The 26686-nt window shown below is 39.7% G+C and overlaps 1 protein-coding gene across 1 annotated transcript in view; it reads right to left on the minus strand.

Annotated features, from left to right (window-relative positions):
- Positions 1 to 26686, minus strand: part of ADGRG4 (adhesion G protein-coupled receptor G4) — a 119534-nt gene that overhangs the window by 45247 nt on the left and 47601 nt on the right. The window contains 8 exon segments of the mRNA XM_006160723.1: positions 1838 to 2054; positions 12531 to 12649; positions 15553 to 15685; positions 17868 to 18031; positions 19888 to 19939; positions 21852 to 21892; positions 23714 to 23778; positions 25442 to 25536. Of these exon segments, the coding sequence (XP_006160785.1) occupies positions 1838 to 2054; positions 12531 to 12649; positions 15553 to 15685; positions 17868 to 18031; positions 19888 to 19939; positions 21852 to 21892; positions 23714 to 23778; positions 25442 to 25536 (886 nt within the window).

Raw genomic sequence — 26686 nt, forward strand, 5'->3', positions numbered from 1 at the left:
TGTAGGGAAGCAGATGGATTCCTCCAAAGTAGATGGACCTCACTCAGGTGGATGAGTTCCACCAAACTAGAGGTTGAAGTGTACCCTTATCCAAAAGGCTGAGATCACAATTGCTTAGAGTTCAGATTTTTTAGATTTGGGGATATGTGCACATGTATAATGAGATGTCTTGGGGATGGGATCAAAGTCTAAACACAAAATCTCTTAATGCTTCATACACACCTTATACACATAGGTTGAAAGTAATTTTATACATTTTTCTACTTTGCTATACCGTGCATGCACTTGCCAGAGAGAGAGAGAGAAACTATCCCCCGGGGTGGGGGGTGGCTATACTGCAATCCCTTCTCCTCCATTCTCCTCTCAGGACTTTAGGCATACACACACAAGTACACTGCGATTTTTCAAACTGCCAAGTTTGGGACTCAAACGGCACAGTCGGCCATGTAGGATCTAGTCATCCTAATCACGATGCCATCTGGTCGGTCCCTACAATATTTTTCTATTGCACTATTTTGACTGTGACTTATCACAGGTGTGGAATTCTCCACTTTTGGCATCATGTCAGCCCTCAAACTACTTCAGATTTCGATGTATTTTGGATTTGGGATTTTCGGAATGGGGATGCTCAACCATATATAAGGGCTCTAAAATATGTGCCTAGTGTGTCATACAAGAGTTGGTTACGGATTGGTTGTGGGCTAGAGGGCAGTAACTATCATTACCACTACTCTCTGATCTTTCACCTTGGCATTGTTGGATGTATTGTACAGAAATGCAGAAAGCTGAGGGAGCACCAGGATTGGGGAAATAGACTGAACATTTGGTTTGGGGTTAGTATGTATTTGAAAAGTAGCTAACATCCAGATTCATTTAGAATTTGAAGCCATTCTTTCCAAACTGAGATTTGAGTAAAATGACACCATTGTATTGTATTAAGGTGATTTCTTTTTTCTTTCTTTCTTTTTTTTTTTTTTTTTAGAGAGATTTTTGCTATGGGGCATGTATGCTCGCCAGAGAGACAGAAAGAGAGAAATCCCCCCGGGGGGGGATGGTCACCCCGCCAGTCCCTTCTTGTCCACTCTCCTCTCAGGACTTTGGACACGCTCGCACATGCGCCCAGCATATGTTTCAAGCCTCTGGGTCCTGGACTGGATTCTGGGTCGACAATGTGGGAGTCCAATGATGTAACCATTGCGCCATCTGCTGGTCTTCCGTTGCATTGTATTAACTGAGCTTTCAATGCATAACTCTGTTACTTCTAAAATTGGCCGTGACTGCATGCTAAGGAATTGAAAATGTGTATTTGAAATATGAAATAACTTTTTTTTTTTTGGAGAGGTTTTTGCTATAGGACGCGTGCGCTCGCCAGAAAGACAGAGAGAGACAGAGATATAGAAAGCGAGAAATCACCCCCCAGGGGGGATGGTCACGCCACAATCCCTTCCCCTCCATTCTCCTCTCGGGATCTTGGGCACGCACGCACACGCGCCCGGCGTGAGTTTTAAGCCACCGGGTCCAGGATGCGAACCACGGTCGACTACGTGGGAGTCCAACGACATAGCCATTACGCTAACTGCTGGTTCCCTGAAATAACTTTTTAAAGGGCAAATGAGAAAGTACCCCCCATGAGGCATAATCACGCTGCATCCTTTCTCCTTCATTTCTTCCTTCTTTTGGGATGTTGGGCACACATGTGCACACATCCAGTGTGTTTTTCAAGCTGTCGGTCTAGGACTCAAACCATGCAGTCAGCCATGTAGAATCCAGCCGCCTTAATCCCGTGCTACTGGATGGTCCTTATAAAGTAATTTTTTACTAAAGTATTAATACTTACTCATTTTGTACTTCGTGCAGATCAGAGACTGAATCATTTTGCTTTTCCAAAACACAATTGATTATTTGTAATATAATCTGGGTGAGGTTCATACTTATTTCATCACATTGTGAAATATCAGATACTTTGGAAACAATAATCTTTATTTCTTCTTCATCCAGAGGTGGGGATTCATTTACCAAATTTAAAATGTGCTCTGCAACATCATCTGCATTCTCTGGAGAAACAGAGTTGAAAAAAAAATTGCATTACTTTGTGTTGGGCTGGGTTGGTCTGCTTTTTTCCCTTTAAAAAGTGTCTGCACTGAGACTGGTGGATGGCGTAATGGTTATGTTGCTGGGTTCTCATGTAGTTGATCACAGTTTGAGTCCTGGACCTGGTGACTTAAAACTCACACCAGGCATGTGTGCGTGAATGGTCAAAATTCTGAGAGGAGACTGGAGAACCAATTACAGCATGGCCACCCTCCCCCTTGGGAGTGATTTGTCGCTTTCTGTCTCTCTGTCTCTCCAGCAAGCACATGCACCCTGTAGCAAAGAGAGAGAGAGAGAAAGCAAGCCTCTAGTGATTCAGGCACTGGACTCCCGCATGGTCAGCCACCATTGGAGTTCCAGACATAAAGGCTTGCTTCTCTCTCTCTCTCTCTCTCTCTTTCTCTCTCTCTGAGTACATGAGCCTTATGGCAAATTTAAAAAAATAATGATACATACAATTAAATAAATAATTATTTTTAAAAAGTTTCTGCACTCTATGATAGAAACTGAAATACTGGAAGATATAAAAACTTTTTATTATGAAAATTTTCAAACATACCCCAAAGTAGAAAGAATAGTATAATGAAACCTCATTCACCCCATGAGTTGCCCAACTCCAACAAGTGTGGATAAAATAAGATTTTCTTTCCCCCCAGTCCCAAATTATTTTAGAACAAATCCAGGACATACTTAATTCATAAATACTTTAGTATCTATAATAAAGGACCTTCATTTGTCATAATAACAGAACCAATTAGATTAAAATGAAAAATTAGCAATAATATTCAACATCTGCAACTATTCACTTAGTGCTCAAATGTCTTTAATTATCTCATAAATTATTTTTAATAGTTGTTTATTTAAATCATCGCCCACTTTTAAAGTTAAACAAATACAGCACAAATTACTTTTCATTCAATACAAGCCTCATGATGTCTTCTTACATTTGAAAAAGCACTTACATTTGAGTTTCATAACCAAAATAAAAAAATAATTTAAAAATATAATGTGTTGGGGCTGGCAGGTGGCATAGTGGTTAAGGTGCCACTCCCACATGATCAACCGTGGTTCAATTCCAAGATGGGTAACTTGAATATCAAGCCAGGTATGTATAAATGCATGCCCAAAATCCCAAGAGGAGAATGGAAAGGGGATTGTGGTATGGCCTTTTCATCCTGAAGGGTGATTTCTCACTGTCCCTCTCCATCTCTCTATGAGGAGCACACAAACCCTATGGCAAAAACCTAAACAATGAAACAAAATCTGCTAAGGAAAATTCCAAAGAGAGATTTTACCCACAACAAATTTAACCCAGGATACATTATCATCAACTGTTTTGGGGAAAACAAAATAATTTTTAAAAAAAATTCTCTCTCCTTCCCTCTTTTTCAATGTCCTTCATGGTTACAATCATCTCACACCAAATCTCTCTCTCTACAACTTCATCTCCCCTGAAGTCTCCAAGGCGATTTTTAAAATTTAATTTAGAAACGTGGAAAATGGTTATAGATACTGGATACAGTGTGGGAAGAGAGTGGGAGAAAGAGGAGAGTGTGAGGAAAGACATTAAGGAGAAAAATAGAGACAAATGTTTATGGGACACAGAAATGGATTATTATCTGTCGATAATAACGTGTATAGTATCCCCAACTGGACTGGTGTGAAATGTATCCATGTTGGAACATTCACTTTACTAGCTAAGTGATGTATATGATTGAATGTATAAAAGAAATTAAAGAAAATATATATTTTTTAAAAAGTTAATTTATTTCTTCTGAAAAAGAAAGAGATACACTCCCAACAGGGTCTTCACACTGAAATCCACCCTCCATGCCCTGCACCCCCATCTCAGCCGGTGGGATCACAAAGAGCCTGTCTAGCATGCTCAGAAGATCTTGGACTGCAAAAGGTTGAGTTACTCCTGGTCCACCTGCCCCCCTGGAAGGCTATTTTTTCTTCCTTCTTCTCTCTCAATTTTTAATTTCTTCTTTCTCTTTGCTGCAAAAAATTCTCTGTCCTCCTGAATGTAAATTAAGCAATCTTAACCAAGGTCCTCTCAGTGCTCCCCCCTTAACCATTATCCCAATCTGCCCAACTGCTGCAACTAGGAACTGAGTTGGCAAAGATGGCGTTCTTTCTCCCTGAGGAGGTGAGAGAAAGAGGAGGTGACTGAAGAAGGTTGTAATTGTTTCTGAATTAATATTTCATTTCTGTTAATGTCTATCCTCTGGTCAGTTGAAGAAACTGAGAAAATCATAAGGGATAGAAGAAAAAGATAGTGATCTCATGTATGGTTCTTTTTACTGCTCTTATTAAATTGTTCAAGCTTGGTTGAAAATGGAATAGCCAGAGTTGCTTAGTCATGATTCCTTGGGCTTCAGTGGTGCGACTTCACTTCATATAGTCCCTGCTGTGGCAGAATGAAAGTAAACAACAGGCCAATGGGAGACTGACTATACTGTGGAAAGTAATTATGGACTTTTTATCTGAAGTTGCAAGGGGACTTCAAAAACTTCATGAAAAAAATGGAATTAAAACACAAGTTTATTCTGGTGCAAAAAATTTTGAAATCTATGCATAGGTTTTTCATAATACTAAAAGAAAGAATTTGTTTTAAATACAAACATAGTTTTTTTTAATAGTATACATTTTCCATGAACTTTTTGACTATATATATATGTGTGTGTGTGTGTGTGTGTGTGTGTGGTGTGTGTGTGCATGTGTAGTGTTTTGGAAAAATGCATGACAAATTACATTTACTGTATAAAAAGTCCAGGTCCCTAAGTAAAAGCAATAAAAGGAATAGGTCCTTTATTAACTTATTATGATTGTTTGAAGTACTACTACAATTAATGGGTCAGTAATGGCAACAATGAAAACAATAATATCTGTCATGTATTGAGCAATGTCTACAAGCCAATGTTCTAGTTGTCTATTGCTGTGTAACAAATTACCTCAAAACTTAATGGGCTAAAAACAACAATTTATCATCTCTTATGGTTCTGTGTTGACTAGGCTCAGCTAAGCAGTTCTCACTTGGGGTCTCTCTTGCAGTTGCAGTCATGCTGAGACTGGACACAGTTGAAGGCTAGACTGGGCTCAAAATGGCTCTCTTATATGGCTGGGAATGTATGCTGACCATAGCTGGTCAGTTGGGCCCATCGACTGCACTCCTTACACATGGCCTTTCTCAGGCTTGGGTTCAGTGGTATGCTGGATCTGGCTTCTAATGTACTGGAGTCAATTTGTACCAGCTTATAAGAATCAACTCTTAATTTCTGAGATTTTTGTTATCTGGTTGTTAAACACAACCATTAGTAAAATTTAAATGATATAAATTTACAGTTAAATAAATTATATTTAAAAAAATTCATGATGTTCAAAGGTCCCCACTTCCTAATTATTTTGTTGAATTTTACTAACCTATGCTTCTTTTACGTTTTTTTTTTTTCCTTCCATATGTGTTTGCAGGAGAGAGACAGACAGAGAGAGGTAAAGTGACAAATCCCTCACTCAGGGAAGAGAAGATGGCCATGTCACAATCCCATCTCCTCTCGGGACTTTGAGTATATAAAAGCACATGTGCCTGGCGTGATTTTCAAGTCACCAAGTCCAGGTCTTGAACGATGGTTGACCATGTGGAATCCAGTGCCTTAACCACCAGGCCACCTGCTGGCTCTACTAATCTATGCACTTATGGATAATTGTGCCTATTGTATCTGTGTGTGCCTCTCTTCCTAACTTCATAGTTCAGTGCCTGCTACAGTTTGTAATCAACCATGGTGGGGGTATGCGTGTGTGTATTATATTGTGAAAACTGGCAAATGTTACAAATCAGTACTTTCTGCATGTGGAGCTGGTTGTTAAATATGTTTTAGCACACTTATGTGTGGGTTTCTTATAGCATGATGCCTGGGTTCTCAAAGGAGACATCTCAAATGAGAGTATACTAAGAGAAAGGATGCAGAAACTTTTGAGTCCTCTTTTAAAATCTCATAATTAGTAGTGTCCCTACTGCCAAATTCTACTGGGCTAAGTAGTCACAAGCCAGCCCTAGTTCCTCTCCTAATGGACAAGGAGAGAACGAGTCATTCTTTGGCATTTTGGAGACAAGATACAAGAGAAAGATCTTATACACTCATTTTCTCACTTAATCATCAGAGTAACCCCCATATCCTCTTTGTACAGGTTAGGAAATTAAAACACCAAAAGGTTCCGGACTAGTTCTCTAACTCCAAAGTTTGAGTTCTTCGATATCACTTTTTCTTACAGCATTGTGACTTTTTCTTTTTCTCCACAGCCTTAGGAGTTGGAACTGTGCTTTGCAGTCCTTCTACCTGACCTCCTGGGAATTGCATCATTCTCCCTTAATCACTCACTACCCTGCTCTGATCGTGGTGTTACCAGCCAACTGAGTCTGGCTGCTGCTTCTCACGGGTCAGTAAAATGAGAGAGAGAAGCTGGAGAAGAAGAAAATTTCTTCTGTAACCAGTTACAGGGAGACAGCAAATATCATCAAACTGTCTCAATAAGCTGAACATGATCTCGGAATTTATAGGTACAAGATACAAGCACATGCAAATCATTCCTCGCTACAATCAAAATCATTCATTTTCCTCTGAGTATCTTGATTCTTTCAAACTCCCATTCCTGGTTTCCCATCTGACCATTCCTCAAACAGATCTCTCTGACTCAGCACTTGGTCAGATTGTTCTCATTAAAGTCCTTTCGTAATTTCAAAATGGCTACAGTCCTGCCGAACTTTAAGATGGCCTGCTTCAGGAGGATGGACACAGACAGGAGACAGTTTTGTGAAAAGTCCCAGCCAACTTCATTAGAGCAGGATACATCTTCAATATCACAGAAACAACAAAAGTTGAGCTCAGAAAAGAACCCAAAAACTTTGAAGAAGAGTACTTCCAGGAGCCAGCAGGCAGCACGCTAGTTAAGGCACTGGAGTCCCACATGACTGACTACTGTCTGAGCCCCAAACCCAGTGGCTTGAAAATCACGCTGGGCACGTGTGTGTGCATGCTCAAAATCCCAAGGGAAGCATAGAGGAGAAGGGATGTGACCATCACCTCTAGTGGGTGATTTCTCACTTTCCTTCTCTCTGTCTCTCTCTGGCAAGCACAGGTGTATAGGGGAAAAAAAAAAAAAAACTTTTGTAACTCTGGGGTACTAAGAAGTTAAGAAAAATTAAGCATTTAAGTGAGAGAACTGAAGAGGCTTTCTCCAAATAAGATATCTAATGTCTGTCAGCAACATTGAAAGCTACATAAAATAGTTTCAACATGAACACAGTTTTCTTGCCTTTACATTGTACTCATTGTTCTTTAAACTCATAACTTAGAGAAGGAGTCTTCCAAACCTAATAAAGTTGATAGCTTACTTTTTGGTTATACACATTACAATAACCATTTAATCATTCACACACATTACAATCACCATCTAATCATTCACTTACTCCACAGACATTTTTTTAAAATATAAAATGACTTCTGACAGTCAGTTTTCTAAAAATTCCAACCCAATGCAGTGTTTTTGTTACTGTTATAGCTGTTTATTAAACTTTTTCTTTCCCCAGAGAAAATTCTATTAGCATGTCTGAAGAAAATGTGTCACTCAGAAGGAGGGAGGTCAGCATGAAACCCAGCTCTCTCTCTCTTACCACCCACTCACTTCAAGCTGCAACACTCCCAGTTGTCCTGACTCATAATTTCCAATGTAGGAATCATGTGAGCTGTGCTTGCTATTCTAATTCTCCTAGATATTCCTTAGCAAGGATCTCAGATTTTCATCTTCTGCAATGGAGTTTACTCCAAGACCAACTTCTTGGCCCTCTGCAAGGCGTTGGAATGCCTGTTCTTCAGTTTCATTATGAGACCCACTTTATACCAGTAAAGTCACACCTGACAAAATGTGTACAAACTGAAATTGTATGAGGAAAACAGATTCAATGTCTAATGAGGGTCCACTTCCTGGTTCATTAACAGTCATCTTTTCACCTTACATGGTAGAAGGGGCAAAGGAGCTCTCTGGGGCCCTTTTTAAAAAAGTTTTCCTTGGGGGGGCCAGCAGGTGGCATGGTGGTTAAGGCACTGGACACTTCCACATGCCCAACCATGGTTCAAGTCCCGGACCTGGTGGTTTGCTTTCTCACTTCCAATCTCTCTCTCTCTCTCTCTTTCTCTAGTCAAATTAAAATAAGTCAAATTAATAAAAATAAATAAATAAATGAAATTTACAAAAACAATTACTTGGGACCAGAAGATGTGTAATGGTAACATTGCTGGACTCCCACATAGTAGACTACAGTTCAAGTCCTGGATCTGGCAGCTTAAAATTCATGTTGAGCATGTGTGCATGCATGCCCAAAATCTCAAGAGGAGAATGGAGGAGAAGGAATTGTAGCATGGTCATCCCCCACGAGGAGTGATTTCTCACTTTCTGACTCTCTGTCTCTCTGGCAAGTGCACGTGTCCTATAGTAAAAATCTCTCTCTCTAAAATAGTTTTACTTATTTGGAAGCTCGCAGGTAGCATGATGGTAAGTACAACTGGATCCCACATGGCTCACTATGTGGTTTGAATCCTGGACCTGCAGCTTGAAAAACAAACTAGATTTGTGTACATGCATGCCCAAAATCCTGAAAGGAGAATGGAGGAAAAGGAATTGCAGTGTGGCCATCTCTGCTCCCCGGAGGGGGGTGACTCCTCACTTTCCTCCTCTCTTTCTATCTCTCTTTCTGTCTCTGTCTTTTTCTGATAAGCACATGCATCCTACAACAAAAAAATTTTTAAAGCTTATTTATTTTATTCATGATAGTGCCTATGTGTGTGTGCATGAGAGAGAGAGAGAGAGACAAAGGCACCTTCAACAGTGTCTCATCATCCCACACATACACATACACCTGATGTGCTTTCAAGCTGATCTGGGGAATTTGACCCTGCAGTCAGCCTTGTGACCTCCAAACTGGCAGTTCAGTTTGCTTCTAACTGTACAACCATATTGGGCCTAGGGCCTCTTCTCTGTGGGCACTAATTCCATTCATGAGGTCTCTTCCCTCATGACCTAATTACTTCCCCAAAGTCCCATCTCCAAATACCATCGCATTGGAGTTAGGGTTTCAGTATATGAATTTGCAGGGTGGGGAGGCAAAAACATTCTATCTGTAGCATGTGCTTCACCAAGGGAGATATACAGAGGCAAGGAAGCATATGAAAGATATTCAATATCATATGATATTAGGCAAATTGCAAATACAAAAATGCAATACAATTACACACCTATTCAAAAGGCCAAAATCCAAAACAGTGAGAACACCAGGTGCTGGTGAGAATACGGACAATGGAAACTCTCATTCATTGCTGGTGGGAGTGAAAAGTGGTACAGTGATGTTCTTCTGTGGATTATTACGACTCAATAACTCATTTCTTTTTAAATGCTGAACAATATTCCATTGTTTGGATGTACCATCATTTATTTATTCATTTACCTATCGAAGGACATTCTGGTTGCTTCCAAGTTTTGGCAATTATGAATAAGCTGCTCTAAATATCCATGTGCAGGTTTTTGTATGGATAGAAGTTTTCAACTCAGTTGGGTAAACACCAAGGAGTGTGATTGCTGGATCATATGGTAAAAATATGTTTAGGTTTGTAAGAAACTGCCTAATTATCTTCCAATGATCTATATGATCTATCTATGTGATCCCAACCATATGACATCCTGAAAAAGGCAAATACAATACTACAGTAAAAAGATCAATGGTTTCCAAGAGTAAGTGGGAGTAAGAGATGAATGGGTGGTGCACTGAGGATTTTTAGGGCAGTGAAAATACTCACTATGACACTCTACTGGTGAGTACATGTCATTACACAGTAGCCTAAATCCATAGAGTGTGCAACACCAAAAACAAACACTTCTGTAAACTATGAACTTTGGCTGATAATGATGCATCAGTACAGATTCATCAATTGTAATAAAAGAACCACCTTGGTGTGAGATATTATTGATGGAGAGTCTGTGGATGTGGTGTGGTGGGGGAAGGATATACAATGGAAAATACCTGTACTCTCTGCTCAATTGTGCTATGAGCCTAAAACTGTTCCCCAAAATAGTTTATGTAAAAATTAATTAACTTCAACAACTTTTTAGCTATATTGGCAATGATAAAAAGAGGGAAGACACAAATCACAAAATCAGGAATAACAATGTGTATGTGAGGGGTGAGGGCATTACTACAGACTATAGTCCAAGACAGACAATAACAAATGTTTAAGAGAATGTGAATCAAGTAGAACCTTCATGAAGAGCTGAAAAACAGTGCAGCTGTAATGGAAAATGGTTCCGTAGTTCATTTAAAGGGTAGTCACCATTATCATATGACCTAGTAATTCTACTCTTCAATATAGACCCAAGAAAATTTAAAATATGTCTATGCACAAATTTGTACACAAATTTGCATAGCCAGATTACTAATAATAACCAAAAGGTGGAAACTAACCAAAGCCTATCAACCAATGAGTGAATAACTAGAATGTGGTATATCCACATAATGGATATTATTCAGCCATAAAGAGGAATGAAGCACTGATAAATGCTACATCATTGATGACCCTCAGAAACATTATTCAATGCCCAGACAGACAAATTTATGAGACAGAAAGTATATTAGTGATTTCCAGGAGTTCGGAATAGGGAGAAATGGAAAGACTGATAATGGGTACTGTTTTTTTTTTGGGGGGGGGGGGGGAGGATAATGAATACGTTCTGAAATTAGTAATGATGGTTGCACAATCTACCAAAAAATCTCACTGAACTGTGCATATCAAATGGATGAATTTATGGCATATGAATCGCTCCTTAAAAGTTTTTAAGTGAGATATCAATTTTTTGCTTATTAAATCAACAAAGATCCAAAAGTCTAATAACACACTATAGTGATTGAAGGTGTTCTGAAGCAGGCAATTGCATAATTGCAAGTGGGAATATAAATTGGCACAATTGTTACAGAGAGGGTTTTATCACCATCAAAAATATGACTGACTCAGCAATTCCACTTTCAGGAATTTATGCTTCAGGTGTACCCCACTTTCTTGAAATTATGGCATATATGTGCTAGATATGTGTAGCAGTGGTTTTTCTTTAAGCTTTATTTGTATCTCTTTTACCTAATAATATGGAATGTGATAACAAAGTGTCACAAACTAAAATGAAAGTTGACACAATCTAAGAATGTATTTTTGAAAGAAATCCGACCTTCTATATCAACTGCTTTGAGAATGCCAGCTCTGAAACATCTTACGTACCATTAAAAATGTGGAGTTTGGGCTCAAGGGAAGTTGGATCACCAGCCTGGTCAGCCCAAGGTCTGATGGGCTGGAGGACAGTATGAACAGATGCTATAAAAGGTGTTTTTTTCTCTCTCTCAGTTTCATAAATGATATGTGATTCATAATATCTATCATACATATGCATACATATATATATGCATATGTATGATAGATATCCCTCTATCATAAAAGGGAAAAAAGCTATTTTAAAATATGTTTTTGAAAACTATATTATATTGTTTTTTCTTATAATGAAAAAAAAGTGCAAACCTGTAAAAAGGTAAGGAAAATATTATCAACAATCTAAATAGTCTTCATCAGAAACCAGTTAAAGAAATAGTCGCACATTCATGTAGTGTAATATGATGCAAAAAATAAAGAATGAGGAGTCTCTTTATGTACTGATAAAATTATCTCTGCACTAGATCACTAAGATAGAAAAGCAAGGTACGGAACAGTGTGTGTAGCATATTCCACTTTGTACGAAAAGGGAGGGAAAACACACATGTGTAGATATGCTTCCTTATAGATGCATAAAGTGTCTGTCGGTAGTAGCTGAATGGCTGAGGTCAATAATGGGAGGGAGATGTATCCCTATATATCCTTTTTGATTTCTTTTTAAAGAATTATTTTATTTTATTTTATTCATTTATTTATTTCTATTTGACCAGAGAGTGAGAGAGAGAGAGAAAGTGAGAAAGCAAGCCGCCAGATCCAGGACTCGAGCCATGGTCGGCCATGTGGTAATCCTGCGCCTTTAACCACCACGCCACCTGCCAGCCCCCAATCCTTTTCTGTATTTTGAATTTTGAACTATGTAAAGTATTTCTTATTAAAACTTTTTAAGAATTAAAATAAAATGGAAAGTCATAATTAGCCAAAATTAGAAAAACTAAAAAATTATCAAACAAAACCAAAAAAATCACTGCTAGTCCTAACTCTTCATGTCCCATCACCCCCATTTCCACCAACATTAACTGCCTAGCTTCCAAAATCAGGTTGTAAGGTAGCTAAGTGACATTTGCCTGTTCTCTCTCTGGCCCCAGGCAGAGCAAACTACTGAAGTTACGTTAGTTCTCTGACGTGCAATAACCATCTTACCATCGTTTATGGTGATATTAGCAAGATCCACAATCTTATCAGGAAGTTCTTGAAGTAATTTGCATTGTTTAAGCATTGGTTTTTCCCACTGAGATTTGCCAGTGTAGATGTTGATTGAACTGAAAAAGAGAAGAGAGAGGAACAAAAGCTTTCTCCATGGAGGACAAGGCAAGGATAGCCCTAAGGCAAATACTGAAGGGATAGGTCTTTCTTCACATGCCTGCCCCTAGTCCACCCCCAGCCTCCTGTTCAAGATAGCAAGGGCAGGAGCCCTGTTCTTCTGTGTAAAGTGAAGAAAACTTCAATATGGGGGTCAGCGGGCGGGGGTGGGGAGCAGTTGGCAATGAAACAAGCAAGAGAGCCAGGGATAGGGCATGGTAAAGACTTGCTGAGCAAGGGCCAAGGTGGATGGGTTGCCCCTCTAAACATGGCTCCTTTCTTGCGTTTTCCCTTCTTACTCCGGTCTTAAGAGGAAATTGCTGTTGGAAGGCAGTCTCTTATCTCAGAACACCAATTTACTCCAGACGATTAATATAGAATCTTCTGTAGCTCACCGGCCGTCATTTTCCACCCTCCCCAAGTTCATTTCAAGCCAGCTAACCCATTTATTGAGTACCCGCTGTATTCTCAGAATGGAGACAGGTAGCACAGACAAACAAATCAGGGTCTTATCCCTCGAGGAGCTTGTGATTCATTGATTGGGGCCTCTAAATGTAAGGACTCTAGAATTAGGCCAAATGTGAGATGAATAGCTGTATAAACAAAATTCAGTCTATCAAAGCAGCAACACTTATTTGCAACATTTGAGTTCAACTGGGTGCTGAATAGACTGAGATGGAAAAAGGACTCCCTCCCCCCCCACCACCCAAGCAGAGCGAACAGTACAAACAGAGACACAAGGCAGTGCCCACCGAGTCCAGGAGAGCAAACGGTCTTTGTGGCTAAAGCACCTGGTAAGGGATGGCACCTCCTGTGCCAGGGCAGGACTGGGAGTCCCGTCTTAGAGACTGGACTTAGAGGTTCGGACTACCTTTTTTCGAGTTTTTTTCTTTCTTCAGAGAGTGGGGCATATCCAACGGGGTTTTTACTCCAGAATTCACCTCCTACCGCTGTCTCAGCCAGGTAGGATCACAGGCACAAGTACGGGGACACCTTGGGATGCAAACTTGGGATCGTCTCATGTGGCTTTGCCATTGTGCAGCATGTTGTCCCTGCTGCCATACCTTGGGCAAATCCTGCTTGCAGCAGCGTGGGATGTGATTGTGGGTGGTGATTAGTTAGAGGGCAAGGAGACTGCTCTAATAGACGAGAGGTAGTGAAGGGCTTGTACCGGACTAGCACAGCGGGTTTGGGCAGGAAAGGCTAGATGCAAGCTCCAACTGTGACTAACAGCTGCGTGACTTGCGGACTGAGTCCATGTAGGGACGAAAAGGTAGGGAGCAGTCCATGATGTTGCTCTCTATAAATGGGCTTTTAAGCCTCTGTCAAAACCCTGCTGCCCTTCTGGTCTTGCGCACTTAAGTTAATGGCATAAACCATTAACAGCAGAGAGTAAGAAAAGACGGCTGGTGTTTTAAGAAGGAAAATCATAAAGTCAACAATAGAAGAGTAATTTAGCAAATTATCGTGGCCCATTAACAAACGAGATAGCTTCGGAGTCCAGTTTTTATAATGATCATTAATACGATGAATGTAAAACATGGACCATGTTTAATAAACCATTGCCCAAAAGGGTAACTCACATTATTGATATGAGGACAGTAATTACCACTACATAAAACTTAACAGCCTACAGAGAAACTCAAGATGAAAAAATGTCAGCCTAAAAGCAGCTGCGTTCAGGTGGGGGATTGCGGGTGACATTTTTTTCTCTTTCATTTTCTTGAAAATGTTTCTTATGTGGCATGTGTACGTTTAAGTAGGTCCAAAAGGTGAAAGAAAGGCTCTCAGTTGAGATGGAAAAAGGGAGCGGGCTCAAATTACATAGAAACGTGCTTCCAGCTAAGAGCACCTTGGCCAGTACGTACCAGAGCCTAGTGGCATTTCCATCGTCATTTCTTATACATCGAGTTTGGGCCATCTCAGTAGGGTTGGTTAAAAGCCACTTATAGGTCCCTTTGTATTTAGAGGTGGTTTCATCAGCTTTGCACTTTCCTGGCTCTGTAGAGAAAACGTATGCACATTTTAAAGGGCAAAAGCACTTAAAAGTATCCGAACATCCATTACAACCCATCATTATTATCCCGCACATAAACATCAGCAAATAAAAGAGGCAGCCCTTTCTACCAGATCATTTAAGCCAGGCTTCACTGAAAATAGCATTAAACGGAGTCTTTCACTTCAAATAAGTTACCCAGTATAACTACATGTAGGCCTTCTCCTAACAGCTGCGTGACTTGCGGACTGAGTCCATGTAGGGACGAAAAGGTAGGGAGCAGTCCATGATGTTGCTCTCTATAAATGGGCTTTTAAGCCTCTGTCAAAACCCTGCTGCCCTTCTGGTCTTGCGCACTTAAGTTAATGGCATAAACCATTAACAGCAGAGAGTAAGAAAAGACGGCTGGTGTTTTAAGAAGGAAAATCATAAAGTCAACAATAGAAGAGGAATTTAGCAAATTATCGTGGCCCATTAACAAACGAGATAGCTTCGGAGTCCAGTTTTTATAATGATCATTAATACGATGAATGTAAAACATGGACCATGTTTAATAAACCATTGCCCAAAAGGGTAACTCACATTATTGATATGAGGACAGTAATTACCACTACATAAAACTTAACAGCCTACAGAGAAACTCAAGATGAAAAAATGTCAGCCTAAAAGCAGCTGCGTTCAGGTGGGGGATTGCGGGTGACATTTTTTTCTCTTTCATTTTCTTGAAAATGTTTCTTATGTGGCATGTGTACGTTTAAGTAGGTCCAAAAGGTGAAAGAAAGGCTCTCAGTTGAGATGGAAAAAGGGAGCGGGCTCAAATTACATAGAAACGTGCTTCCAGCTAAGAGCACCTTGGCCAGTACGTACCAGAGCCTAGTGGCATTTCCATCGTCATTTCTTATACATCGAGTTTGGGCCATCTCAGTAGGGTTGGTTAAAAGCCACTTATAGGTCCCTTTGTATTTAGAGGTGGTTTCATCAGCTTTGCACTTTCCTGGCTCTGTAGAGAAAACGTATGCACATTTTAAAGGGCAAAAGCACTTAAAAGTATCCGAACATCCATTACAACCCATCATTATTATCCCGCACATAAACATCAGCAAATAAAAGAGGCAGCCCTTTCTACCAGATCATTTAAGCCAGGCTTCACTGAAAATAGCATTAAACGGAGTCTTTCACTTCAAATAAGTTACCCAGTATAACTACATGTAGGCCTTCTCATTAAAACCACCAGCTGACGGGAGAGCATTTTTTTGCTTTGTTTTGTTTTAAATTATGCATGTGCATTGAAAAAAATTAAGCTGCACAAAATATACAGAGTAAAAACTCAAAAGTTACCACTTGCCAACTGCCCGACTTCTGAGGTACCCGCTGTTCCCAGTTTGATGTGAAAAGACAGGGGACTGTAGGCTGACTTCTCTTTCCGGATGGCCACTTCCTCCATGAAGGATTCTGAATTGGATCGGGGTTTAGTAAACTCACTGTTTCTTTTCTTTCATTTCTCTTTATTTTCTTGAGAGTTTTTGTTTTGTTTTGTTTTTTGTTGTTGTTGTTGTGTGGTTTTTTTTTTTTTTTTTTTTTTTTTTTTTTTTTCCCTTCTGTTGCTATAGGGCACATGCATTCGCCAGACAGACAGAGACAGAAAGCGAGAAATCACCCCCCAGGGGGGATGGACACGCTGCAATCCCTTCTCTTCCATCCTCCTCTTGGGATCTTGGGCATACACTCACATGCGCCTGGCGTGAGTTTAAGCCGCCAGGTCTGGGACTCGAACCGTGGTTGATTACATAGGAATCCGGCGACATAGCCATTATGTCAACTGCTGGTCCCTAAACTCAGTGCTTCTGCTATGACCAGTAGAGACAAGGGAGCTCTGTTTCTGATGTTGGTGCTGAGAGACAGGACTAACTCCTCCACAGGGGGCTGCTAAGGGAAGGTTTTGTTGCCAGGCATTGTCACATTAGGGGAGATACGACCTGTGCTAAGTCTATGTAATAAGTTCCCAGTTTTTACTGAGTACTTACTAGATGCTTGACCCTGATTCGAGAAATCTTTTCCTCAGTGTAGCCTGAGAAATGACCCATCCAGCCTTGCCCTGCCATCCCCGTCTCCTCTCTGAATGAGGATGGAGGAGGCCTTCCTCTGACTCTTGAGACAAAGTCACAGGTATTGTGGGCATGGTGGACTTCGCCTGTGGCTTTAACACTTCTCTGCTTTCCATCTCACTCCCACTGCTATACAATCACAGCCAGCCCTCTGCTACTTAATTAGTCTGTCCCCAAGGATTGTACCTGCTATACTTCTTCTTTACTTGTGTTATCTGGGTTAACTCAGATTTTTTTCTTTTTTATCCCTTTTTTAAATTTTAATTTTAATTGTTTTTTGGGGAGAGGTTTTTACTATAGGGCGCATGTGCTCGCCAGAAAGACAGAGAGAGACAGAGAGACAGAAAGCGAGAAATCACCCCCTAGGGGGGATGGCTACGCTGCAATCCCTTCTCCTCCATTCTCTTCTCAGGATCTTGGGCATGCACGCACACACACCCGGCGTGAGTTTAAGCCACCAGCGCTGGGACTCAAACCATGGTCAACTACATGAGAGTCCAGCAATGTAGCCATTATGCCATCTGCTGGTCCCTTAATTTTAATTTTGACAAAGCCAAAATTATAGGACTTTTTTTTCAACCCAAGAACTTTACAATTTTCATCTGTTGAATGTTAGTTCAGTGTTTTCACCACAGTCTATAAGGGAAAAGGACTAATTTTTTTTTTTGGGGGGAAGGTCCATGTGAGAAGTCTGGGACAGATCCCAGATCACTTTCCAGGATGAATAGGCTGGCCAAATGAATCAGTCAATTAGCAAATACCTGCTGGGCAATGGGGCAGGTTTCTGGCTATCTCTGCAAAGGAGAACGAATATTCGGACCCCAATGATGGAATGGCCACTGCTAGCATTTAGAGCTGACCAAAAGCCTCTGGTAATCCCTCCAGCACTGTGTGTTTTCATAAACTCCTAAAGGTAGGTAGGTTGTCAGGGTAAGTGGATACTAAGGACGTGGTGAGGAACATGAAGAAGACTTGTCTCCTCTCTGAACTCAGGATCCCTTACTATGTGTGCAGCATGAGTTGTAGAATAAGGGGAGTGAATTTATACTGAAAAATCCTCCCTCCCCCCCAAATTACCTAGTTTTGTCACTGCAACATGTTCAGACTTCACTAATAACGTCAAATGATCTTGCGTGAAGTTTCCTTGTGTGAGGTTGCCATGTATTTTACTTTTGATCCTGTCAATCAATTCAGAGGGTGCTAGAGAAGAGTAGGCTTTTACGATGACCTGACAAGCACAGCTACAAAGCAGAGCAAAATGAAAAACAGAAGTTGTTGCAGTTATGTCGACAGAGTGCATCTTGGCCCAAAGTGCTGAAATTCTGCACAGCTGACTTAATTGGTAGTCCATAAGTGCCAAACATTTTACAGGTATTAAGTGGAAAATCTTATGACATGATAGAAAACAGCATGATGAAATCTTCTGATAACCTTTCCTCGTATCCAAAACAGACAACTCAAAACCAATTTTCAAAAACACATTTGCATTACATTGAAATTAACTAGCCATGCAATTTTTCTAGGAGTTTGTACTAATTAATAAAAAAGATGGAATACTCAGTATTTATTATTTCAGAGAAAACCTTTTGCCCTTTGGTCTCTAATTTATCCATCATTACTGCAGTAAGGTAAATTGATCCTTTGGTCTCTGCTTTATCCATCATTACTGCAGTAAGGTAAATTGGCATATGCTCAATTCGTTTTTAAAAAACGCGTTCTACAGAAAGTCTATTTCTCTAATAGAATAATATTAATGGTGATGACAGTGATCATAGCTGACATTTGTAGAGCTCTTGTTCCACGTGTTCACTTCATCCTTACAATGATCTTACGTGGGAGTGCTATTATAATTCCCATTCTCCAGATAAGGGAACTGAGCATTAGAGAACGGTGTTTCCCAGGATCACCAGGACCCATTCAGTACTTCTGTCCACCGAAAGACATGTTATAAAAGAACAGGGCTGTTCTGACCTTCAACTTATGAAGCAAGATCCTCAAACATTCTAAATTCCTCTAACATTTATGAGTGAGCACACTTCAGATTCACACATTTACCTATGTCTTTTTTCCACTTCCATTTGTAGATACAGCTTTTTGAAGAATGCATGTGTTAAGTTTCGTACCAGCTGTTGAAAGTTACACATACCCGTGCTGACTCAAAACTTCTATGTCCAATCGAAGGAATGATTCCCCACCCCCTGCTCCACGTTTAATGAAGTTCCTCATCCTACCTATTCAGTTTGGAGTCTATCTCTTCTCAGCTTTCAGTTTTGCAGTCTGAAGAGTACTGCTCTTTTTTTTTTTTTTTTTTTGAGAGATTTTCACTGTAGGGCGTGTGTGCTCGCCAGACAGACAGAGAGAGACATAGAGACAGAAAGCGAGAAATCACCCCCCAGGGGGGATGGTCACGCCGCAATCCCTTCTCCTCCATTCTCCTCTCGGGATCTTGGGCACTCACACACACGCGCCCGGCGTGAGTTTAAGCCACCGGGTCCGAGACGCGAACCGCGGTCGACTACGTGGGAGTCCAGCGACATAGCCATTACGCTAACTGCTGGTTCCCAGAGTACTGCTCTTTTTAAACCTCTCCTTTTGCAAGAAACAGACCCTCTAATCGACTCCCTGCACATTTCAATGACTTCTTTATGAGCCCTCTTTGACTATATGTCTTGTATGATGTACACCAGGCAGGTCAGCAATGACTGATGTCCCGGGAGAAGCAGGACCCTGAGTCTGAACAGGACAGAGGCCATTTTCCATATTGTTGTTATTATTGTTTTCAGTTTTTCTGCTCAGTGTGTCGTGGACCTTTCTGACCACAACAAATGCTTTATTCTTCTACTCCCAAATTATGCCCACTTTGGACTCCATTTTCCCTCCACTACAAAGAGGTAGTAGGCAGGCTGCTAGGCTATGCCGTGGCCACCCAGAACAACTTATATAATGAAGGCAAAAGCCCAATTACAGCATTTGTAAAATAACCACTGGGTACTTTGATCTCCTTCTGACAACTCTGACCAACAGGCTGCACACACGAGATTAAATGGAAGAAAAATCAGAACTAAATGTACCAGCTATGAATAAACTCAGTTCCTACCTGTATGGTACATGGGAAATTGTAGCCATTTCTTGCCCTTCTCTCTGTTCAAAATAATGCAAAAGAAAAGAACATGGTCACTGAAATATTTAAACAAATGTCACAGTGGAGGATGGGGTTGGTTGTTAACAATAATCATAATTATCCTTTACATTTATGTAATCCATTGCCACCTGCAAACCACCCTCAAAAATATTAATGCATTTAGTCCTCATACCAACTCTATGGGGTGGGGAGGGCAATGCAGGGATTGTCACCCCATCTTCTTTTACATGAAGAAGCTCGTATTCAGAGAAGTTAAGTGATCTACCCAGTACAGCTCACTGAGAAGTTACAGAACTGAAAGCAGAACCTAAGCCTTCAGAATTGAATATTAACATAGTGGTGACAATAGTGAGCATGATGCAAGACTTACTGTGTTCTAACCCCTATGCTAAGCACATAACTTAAATGATCTCAATTTATCCTTCCAACAGTCCTTATTTTACAGATGAGGCACAGAGATGTTACTTAAGTTGCCCACAATCTCACAGTCAGGAAGCAGAAGAGCAGGTATTCCAACCCAGGCAGCTTGACTACATTATCACCAACAAGCTTACACCTACTATTTGAAAGAAATATTAGTTACATCATATTATTTATAATTCATCAAATTTAAAAAAAATCTGACTCAGCTATTTATAGAAAGCATTTTTTAATTATATGTTTACTTTTATTTATTATTACTATGTTTTCATTTGACAAGAGAGAGAGAGAGAGAGAGAAAGCAAGCTGCCAGGTCCAGGACTTGAACCATGGTCAGCCATGTGGGAGTCCAGCACCTTAACCACCACACCACCTGCCAGCCCCTACAGAAAGTATTTGAAATGATGGCAGATCATTTAGAATGCCCTGTAGGCTTTACTGTCTTTTGTATAGTGCAAATGTTTATTTCATACTTAAATACCTTCAAAGTTGTGTGCTTACTAATCATTTCAGACTGCGCCACTGTAAAGCTTTAAAGCACTGGAATAAATATTAGGAATTGGCGCAAAGAGGACAGGAGATAGTTTTGCCCTACTCTGACTTCAAATCTATACAAATAGAGGGTGTATTTATTATGTGGACATTACTCTTATGATTATGTCAGTCTTAGAAAAGTCAGACTTTTCTGCACGATGTCTATAACCAAGAAATTCCACTTACCATTTACAATCCTCAAATCATTCTACACTTCCACAGTCCACGAAATGCACCTCAAAAAACTGCCATATGGTGGGCCAGACAGTGATGCAGCGGTAAAATGCAGCACTCTGGGAATCAGACCCACATGGGAAAGTTCCAGGTTTGCACACAGCGTCTACACTGAGTACTCAAGGCATGCAGGTGCCCACAAAGCTGAGATGGATTACAGAATCAGGACCGTTTAAGGAGGGGCTTCTCTCTCATTCTCCCTCTAGTTTACTCATGGAATAAATAAATTCATGTTAAAAAAATAAACTGCACATGGGGACCAGCAGATGGTATAATGGTTAAGTTGCTGGACTCCCACACAGCCAACCACGGTTGGAGTACTAGACCTAGAGAGTTCAAACTCACATTGGGTGCATGTGTTTGCATGCCCAAAATCCTGAAAGGTGAGTGGAAAAGAAGGCATTGTAGTGTGGCCATTCCCCCGGGGAGTAATTTCTCGCTGTTTCTGTGTCTTTCTCTGTCTCTCTGGTGTGCACAAGTGCCCTGTAGCAAAAAACTTCTCTTGAAAAGAAAAATAAATAAATAAACTGCACATGGATAAGTCAGAAAAACAAGGGATGGTTTTCTTGATGAGTTCTTGCACCAACGCAAAAAGAATGATGCAATCGCACCCTTCATTGTCACAACTGAGTCTTGCTTGATAATGTACACTCAGCTGGAAGAGCTATTCACTAACATCTAATCAGGTATAGGATGGGTCACCAGAAGACCTTTCTTCAAGGTATTACTTACAATAGCTTGGTCCATGGCTATGTCTTCCTCAGAAGTCTCTCTGTATCAAAAGCATCACAAAATAATAATAATAATAAAAATGAAACATAGTACCAAATACACAAGGCACAAGATCAGGATAAAGACTACTCTGAAGCGCAACAGTAGAATCCCCTTGGCTTGGAATTCAAGGCTCCAAGGGGATACTACTGTTGTGAACTCGGCAGTTATTAGCATACCCAAACGGTGGTAAGGTTTTCACTCAGCAATCTCACTGTCAGGAATCTATCCCATAATGGTACCAGCATGAGCAAATAAAAATAAATATACAAGGGTGGAAACAACTCAAATGTCCATCACAGGATGATTGAATAAATTCATTATAGCACACCCATACAAAACAATGCTGTGCAGTTATTAAAATGAGTGATCTAGATCTGTAAGTATTGGCCTGGAAAGATGTACATGACGTATTATACAGAAAGAAAAGAAAGTTGTAAACTGTGTAGAGAAGAATCCTATTCTTTTAGTAAATTCATGGGAACAAATCTAGAGGACTACATAAAATAAGCTGTCAACAGAAGTTCTCACAAGGATGAGGAAAGGTAGGTTTTCAGAGATTTTTCACTATCCATGTAACGTATTTGCATAAAGCCCTAAGATTTGATGATGGCCAACGTATTATTTTGGTAATAAGGAAAGACAACAGACACAATTTTTAAAAAGAATGTTGTATACCTCAGCCATCTCCAGTTTTCTCTTAACAGCTGCTATGGACTAAATGCTTCTGTCCTCCCAAAATTTGTAAGTTGAAGCCTACTCTGCAGTGTGATGGTATTAGGAGGTGGGGCCTTTGGGAGATAATTAGGTCATGAGGGTAGAGCCCTTATGAGTGGAGTTAGTGCCCTTATAAAAAGAAATAAGAGAGTTTCATCTCTCTGCTCACTGCCATGTAAGGGCATGACAAGAGAAAGCCCTCACCAGAACTTGATTGTGCTGGCATCCTGACTTTTCAGCCTCCAGAACCAGAAATAGATGTCTGTGGTTTAAGTTCCCCAACCTATGGTATTTTTGCTATATTACTTTGAACTAAAGCTATATGCACTGTGGATTTACTTCCACCCATGTGTATGAAGATACTTACACCTATTTATATTTGAAAGTGTGAGAGAAACCAAAATCCCAGTGTGCAGAAGATAGGCAGTCACATTTAGTGTTCAGAAATCAGCTTAACATGGCTCAATAGGCCATGCCTATTTTTCAAAGAGCGTCTCCAGGTGTCTCTTTAATAGAAGACTCGTGTAGGTACAGGATAAAAGCAGAAGAAATATTTCTCAGGGGGCAGATTTGCCTTTGCCATGGTTTCCTTGATACCACTCAGTGCCTGCCCACTTCTCTTCACTTGCCTCTCAAAATGGGAGCTCAGAGCAAGTCTTGGGCTAGTCAACATCCCTCACTTTAAACATTTCAAGTTCCCTTTGGAATTTCAAAATCCTGACAGTGCATCATCTAAAAGTAAAAGGCCTTATACATTTTTATGCATTGGCTCTCTCTATCCTTTCATCCTTTTAAGATTTTCTCTTCTAAGTCACAGAATCATAGAATATTAGAGATTAAAGGAGCATTCGAGGTAACTCAGGCTATTTCTACTACTTTCCCTATTTATTTCCTTCTGTTTTGTTTTCCCATTGGCTTTATATCCTACAGTAATATACAAACTTCTTCCTCATTCTAAAGAGAACCTCTATACTCAGAAGGGAAGATGCCACTAAAAACGGGCAGCTCCTCAATCCCAGACATAAAGAAAGGAAACCCCTTCTGGATAGGGATGGACCCAAATGTCTTCAAATTACCCTTCAGGACTTTCAGGTTTTTCACATACCTGCTTTTGATTAGGATAGCCAGATTAGCAACAGAAAATTCACTGTCCTGAAATTTAGAATCCAACTGTAAAAGACCAAAAAAAAAAAATCAGTTTTATTAATAGTATTCTCACTCCTCTATTTCAATTCAGCAAAGTCACCTGAGACAATGTGATCATTAAACTGCATTCATTATTTCAGTAGGCTCAACATTTCCATCCTCTCCACTCAGTTTTTCAATTTACATTTTACCCACTGTTATGAGCTGAATTGTGTCACTTTCCCACAAGAAATTCAAATGTTGACGTCTAACTCCTAATGTGATTATATATGGAGATAAGGCCTCGAGGGAGATAATTAAAGTTAAATGAGATCATAAAGGTAGGGCCCTAATCTAATAGGGCTGGTGAGAGGAAGAGAGATCAAGGATTTATGTACACAGAGGAAAGACCATGTGATGACCTAGTGAAAGGGCAGCCATCTGCGAGCCAACAAGAGAGGCCTCACCAGAAACCAGTCCTGCTAGCACCTTCATCTTGGACTTCTAGCCTCCAGAACTGTGAAAAATAAATGTCTGTTTTTTAAGTCACCCAGTCTGTGGTATCTTGTTATGGCAGCCTGAGCAGAGTAACACACTTACCCATTTTCAAGCACTTATATTCATGTGATATAATAAGTAAAATTATACTCTGAAAGTAAATGCTGATAGGAAGAGAGAGGAGACAGATATGATCATTCACTGTTGAGGTGAGGTGCAAGTTGGTATCTCTTATTTGGGAGTCTATTTAGTAGTAGCTATTAAAGTATAAAATGTTCATGTCCTTTGATAAAACAATCCAAATTCCAGGAATTTACCCTTTAGAAATACTGAAGTGCCTTCAAAATTAATTGCAAGGGCATTGGTTTCAGCATTGTTTCTAAATAGAGAAAAAAAATAGAAACAACCCAAATGTCTACCAATGAATACCTGGATTTGAAAAGAAAATCCTGCATTATGACCATATAGCAAAATTCTGTGCATATGTTAAAGTATGTGAAGTATATCTATATGACTGTATTAATCAGCATGATACATTCAAAGATACATGATTAAGTAGGGGGAAAGCAAGTTGAAGAAGCATAATTACTGTGATTCCAGTTATTTTTGTAAAAGAACACATATGCATTGATGTTAGACTATGTACAGAAAAATCTAAAATCTTAAGTTATTGAGATAACACAAGGAGCAACATTAGAGAGGACATTTACTTTCTGGGTTTTAGGTATGTCTGAGTTTTTCATAGAGAATATGTTTTAGTCTTACTATCAGAAAAATGTCAGGATAAATAAAACATTCTGTTTGAAAGGAAAAAAATTAAAACACAGAAAACAAAAATTCTTAAATATAATGTCACAGACTCTTATCACTATTCTCCTACTTTCTCCAAATATGAAAATTTTGCAAAGACTCAGAATTTGTGTCACCGGAGGGAAATGTACAGATCTGAACAAATGAAAATAATAACATTCCATAAAAGCTTTCAGCATTGGTGCTATGAAAGAGGGACTGAGTACATCCTCACAGTGTTGCTTAGTGAGTAGTTACATTTGCAGCCAAAAAATCAAAACTAATTAGCTGTGAAATAGATTGTCAGTAGAAAAAAGTAAAGACTCGTTTTAATCTACTCTGTTTTGTGATATACACACATGAGCATGCACACATACACATACATCTGCATGTACCGTAACTATCCAAAAGATGATTTTACCCAATTTCCTACAAATTCGTGTATAACACTGGTAATAGGGATCCTTGGCTCTTCATCAAAGACAGAGAGGCTCATTTCAATATTGTAGAAGGAAACTGTAATTTAAAATAAGGAGGTTAATTTCATTCATTTAGTTCGATAAATTTAGCTTCTGTTATTTTAATCAAAAGTGCTCTCCATTTTAAAGCAAATCAAACAATGATGTTTCATTCTTTCTTAAACTTTGCCTAATTTTTTTCAAGTAAAATCTAACTCAGTTTCTAAAAGAAAAAAAAAAAAGCCATGCTATAATATATATGAGCCCCAACCCTCACAATGCCATTAGGTTAGGCCGAGAGAACACAGATGATGGTATTGAGCCTTGTCAAGACAATCAACTCCTCTTTGAAGGAAGAAATTTGACAGTATTTAGAATAGAGGGCCTCTTTCTAGGTCTGATGTTATTCAATTTACTGGTTCCCAGACATTTTTTTTTTTTTTTGAGAGGTTTTTACTATAGGGCACATGCGCTCACCAGAAAGAGAGACTGAGAGACAGAAAGCAGTAAATCACCGCCCCCATCCAGTGGGGATGGCCATGCCACAATCCCTCCTCCTCCATTCTCCTCTCAGGATCTTGGGCATGCATGCACACACGCCCGGCATGAGTTTAAGCCACCGGGTCCGGGACTTGAACCATGATCGACTACATGGTAATCCAGTGACACAGCCATTATGCCAACTTCTGGTCCCCCCAGACTTTTATATTTTTCGGACTGACTTCAAGCAAGCAAGGAAATAAATCAAAAAATACAGGATATACATATTTAAAACGTGTTGCCACCTTCTATGTTCTATTATTTTATAAAACAAAGCACATGTTTACATAAAAAATAAAATGAGTATGTTCTCAAAATAAGGATGCAATTTCTCAAGAATATCAATGTGTCAGCCACATTCTAAAATATATATATAACACTATCCATGAAAATGTTATCAGCAAACACAGGAGTCTAGTGATTCTTCTGAGAGGATTTCCCTTACAGGCGTAGGTGGTTTTATTGTTGAATTGAGGAATGTATTATAAAGTGAAACAAAATACAAAGGTTTTTTTCTGGGGGGGAGGGTCTTTCACTTCATCTAACTGCAATGTCAAGAACCACCAATTTTGGCTCCACATTTAAAAGTAAAACAGGGGGCTACCATCCTACTCTAGATCTAATTATTTAGGCATTTCCCTGATTTCTACACAGTCAATGGACATTCT

Source organism: Tupaia chinensis, unplaced genomic scaffold (assembly GCF_000334495.1).
Source record: "Tupaia chinensis unplaced genomic scaffold, TupChi_1.0 Scaffold000706_1, whole genome shotgun sequence".
NCBI lineage: Eukaryota > Metazoa > Chordata > Mammalia > Scandentia > Tupaiidae > Tupaia > Tupaia belangeri.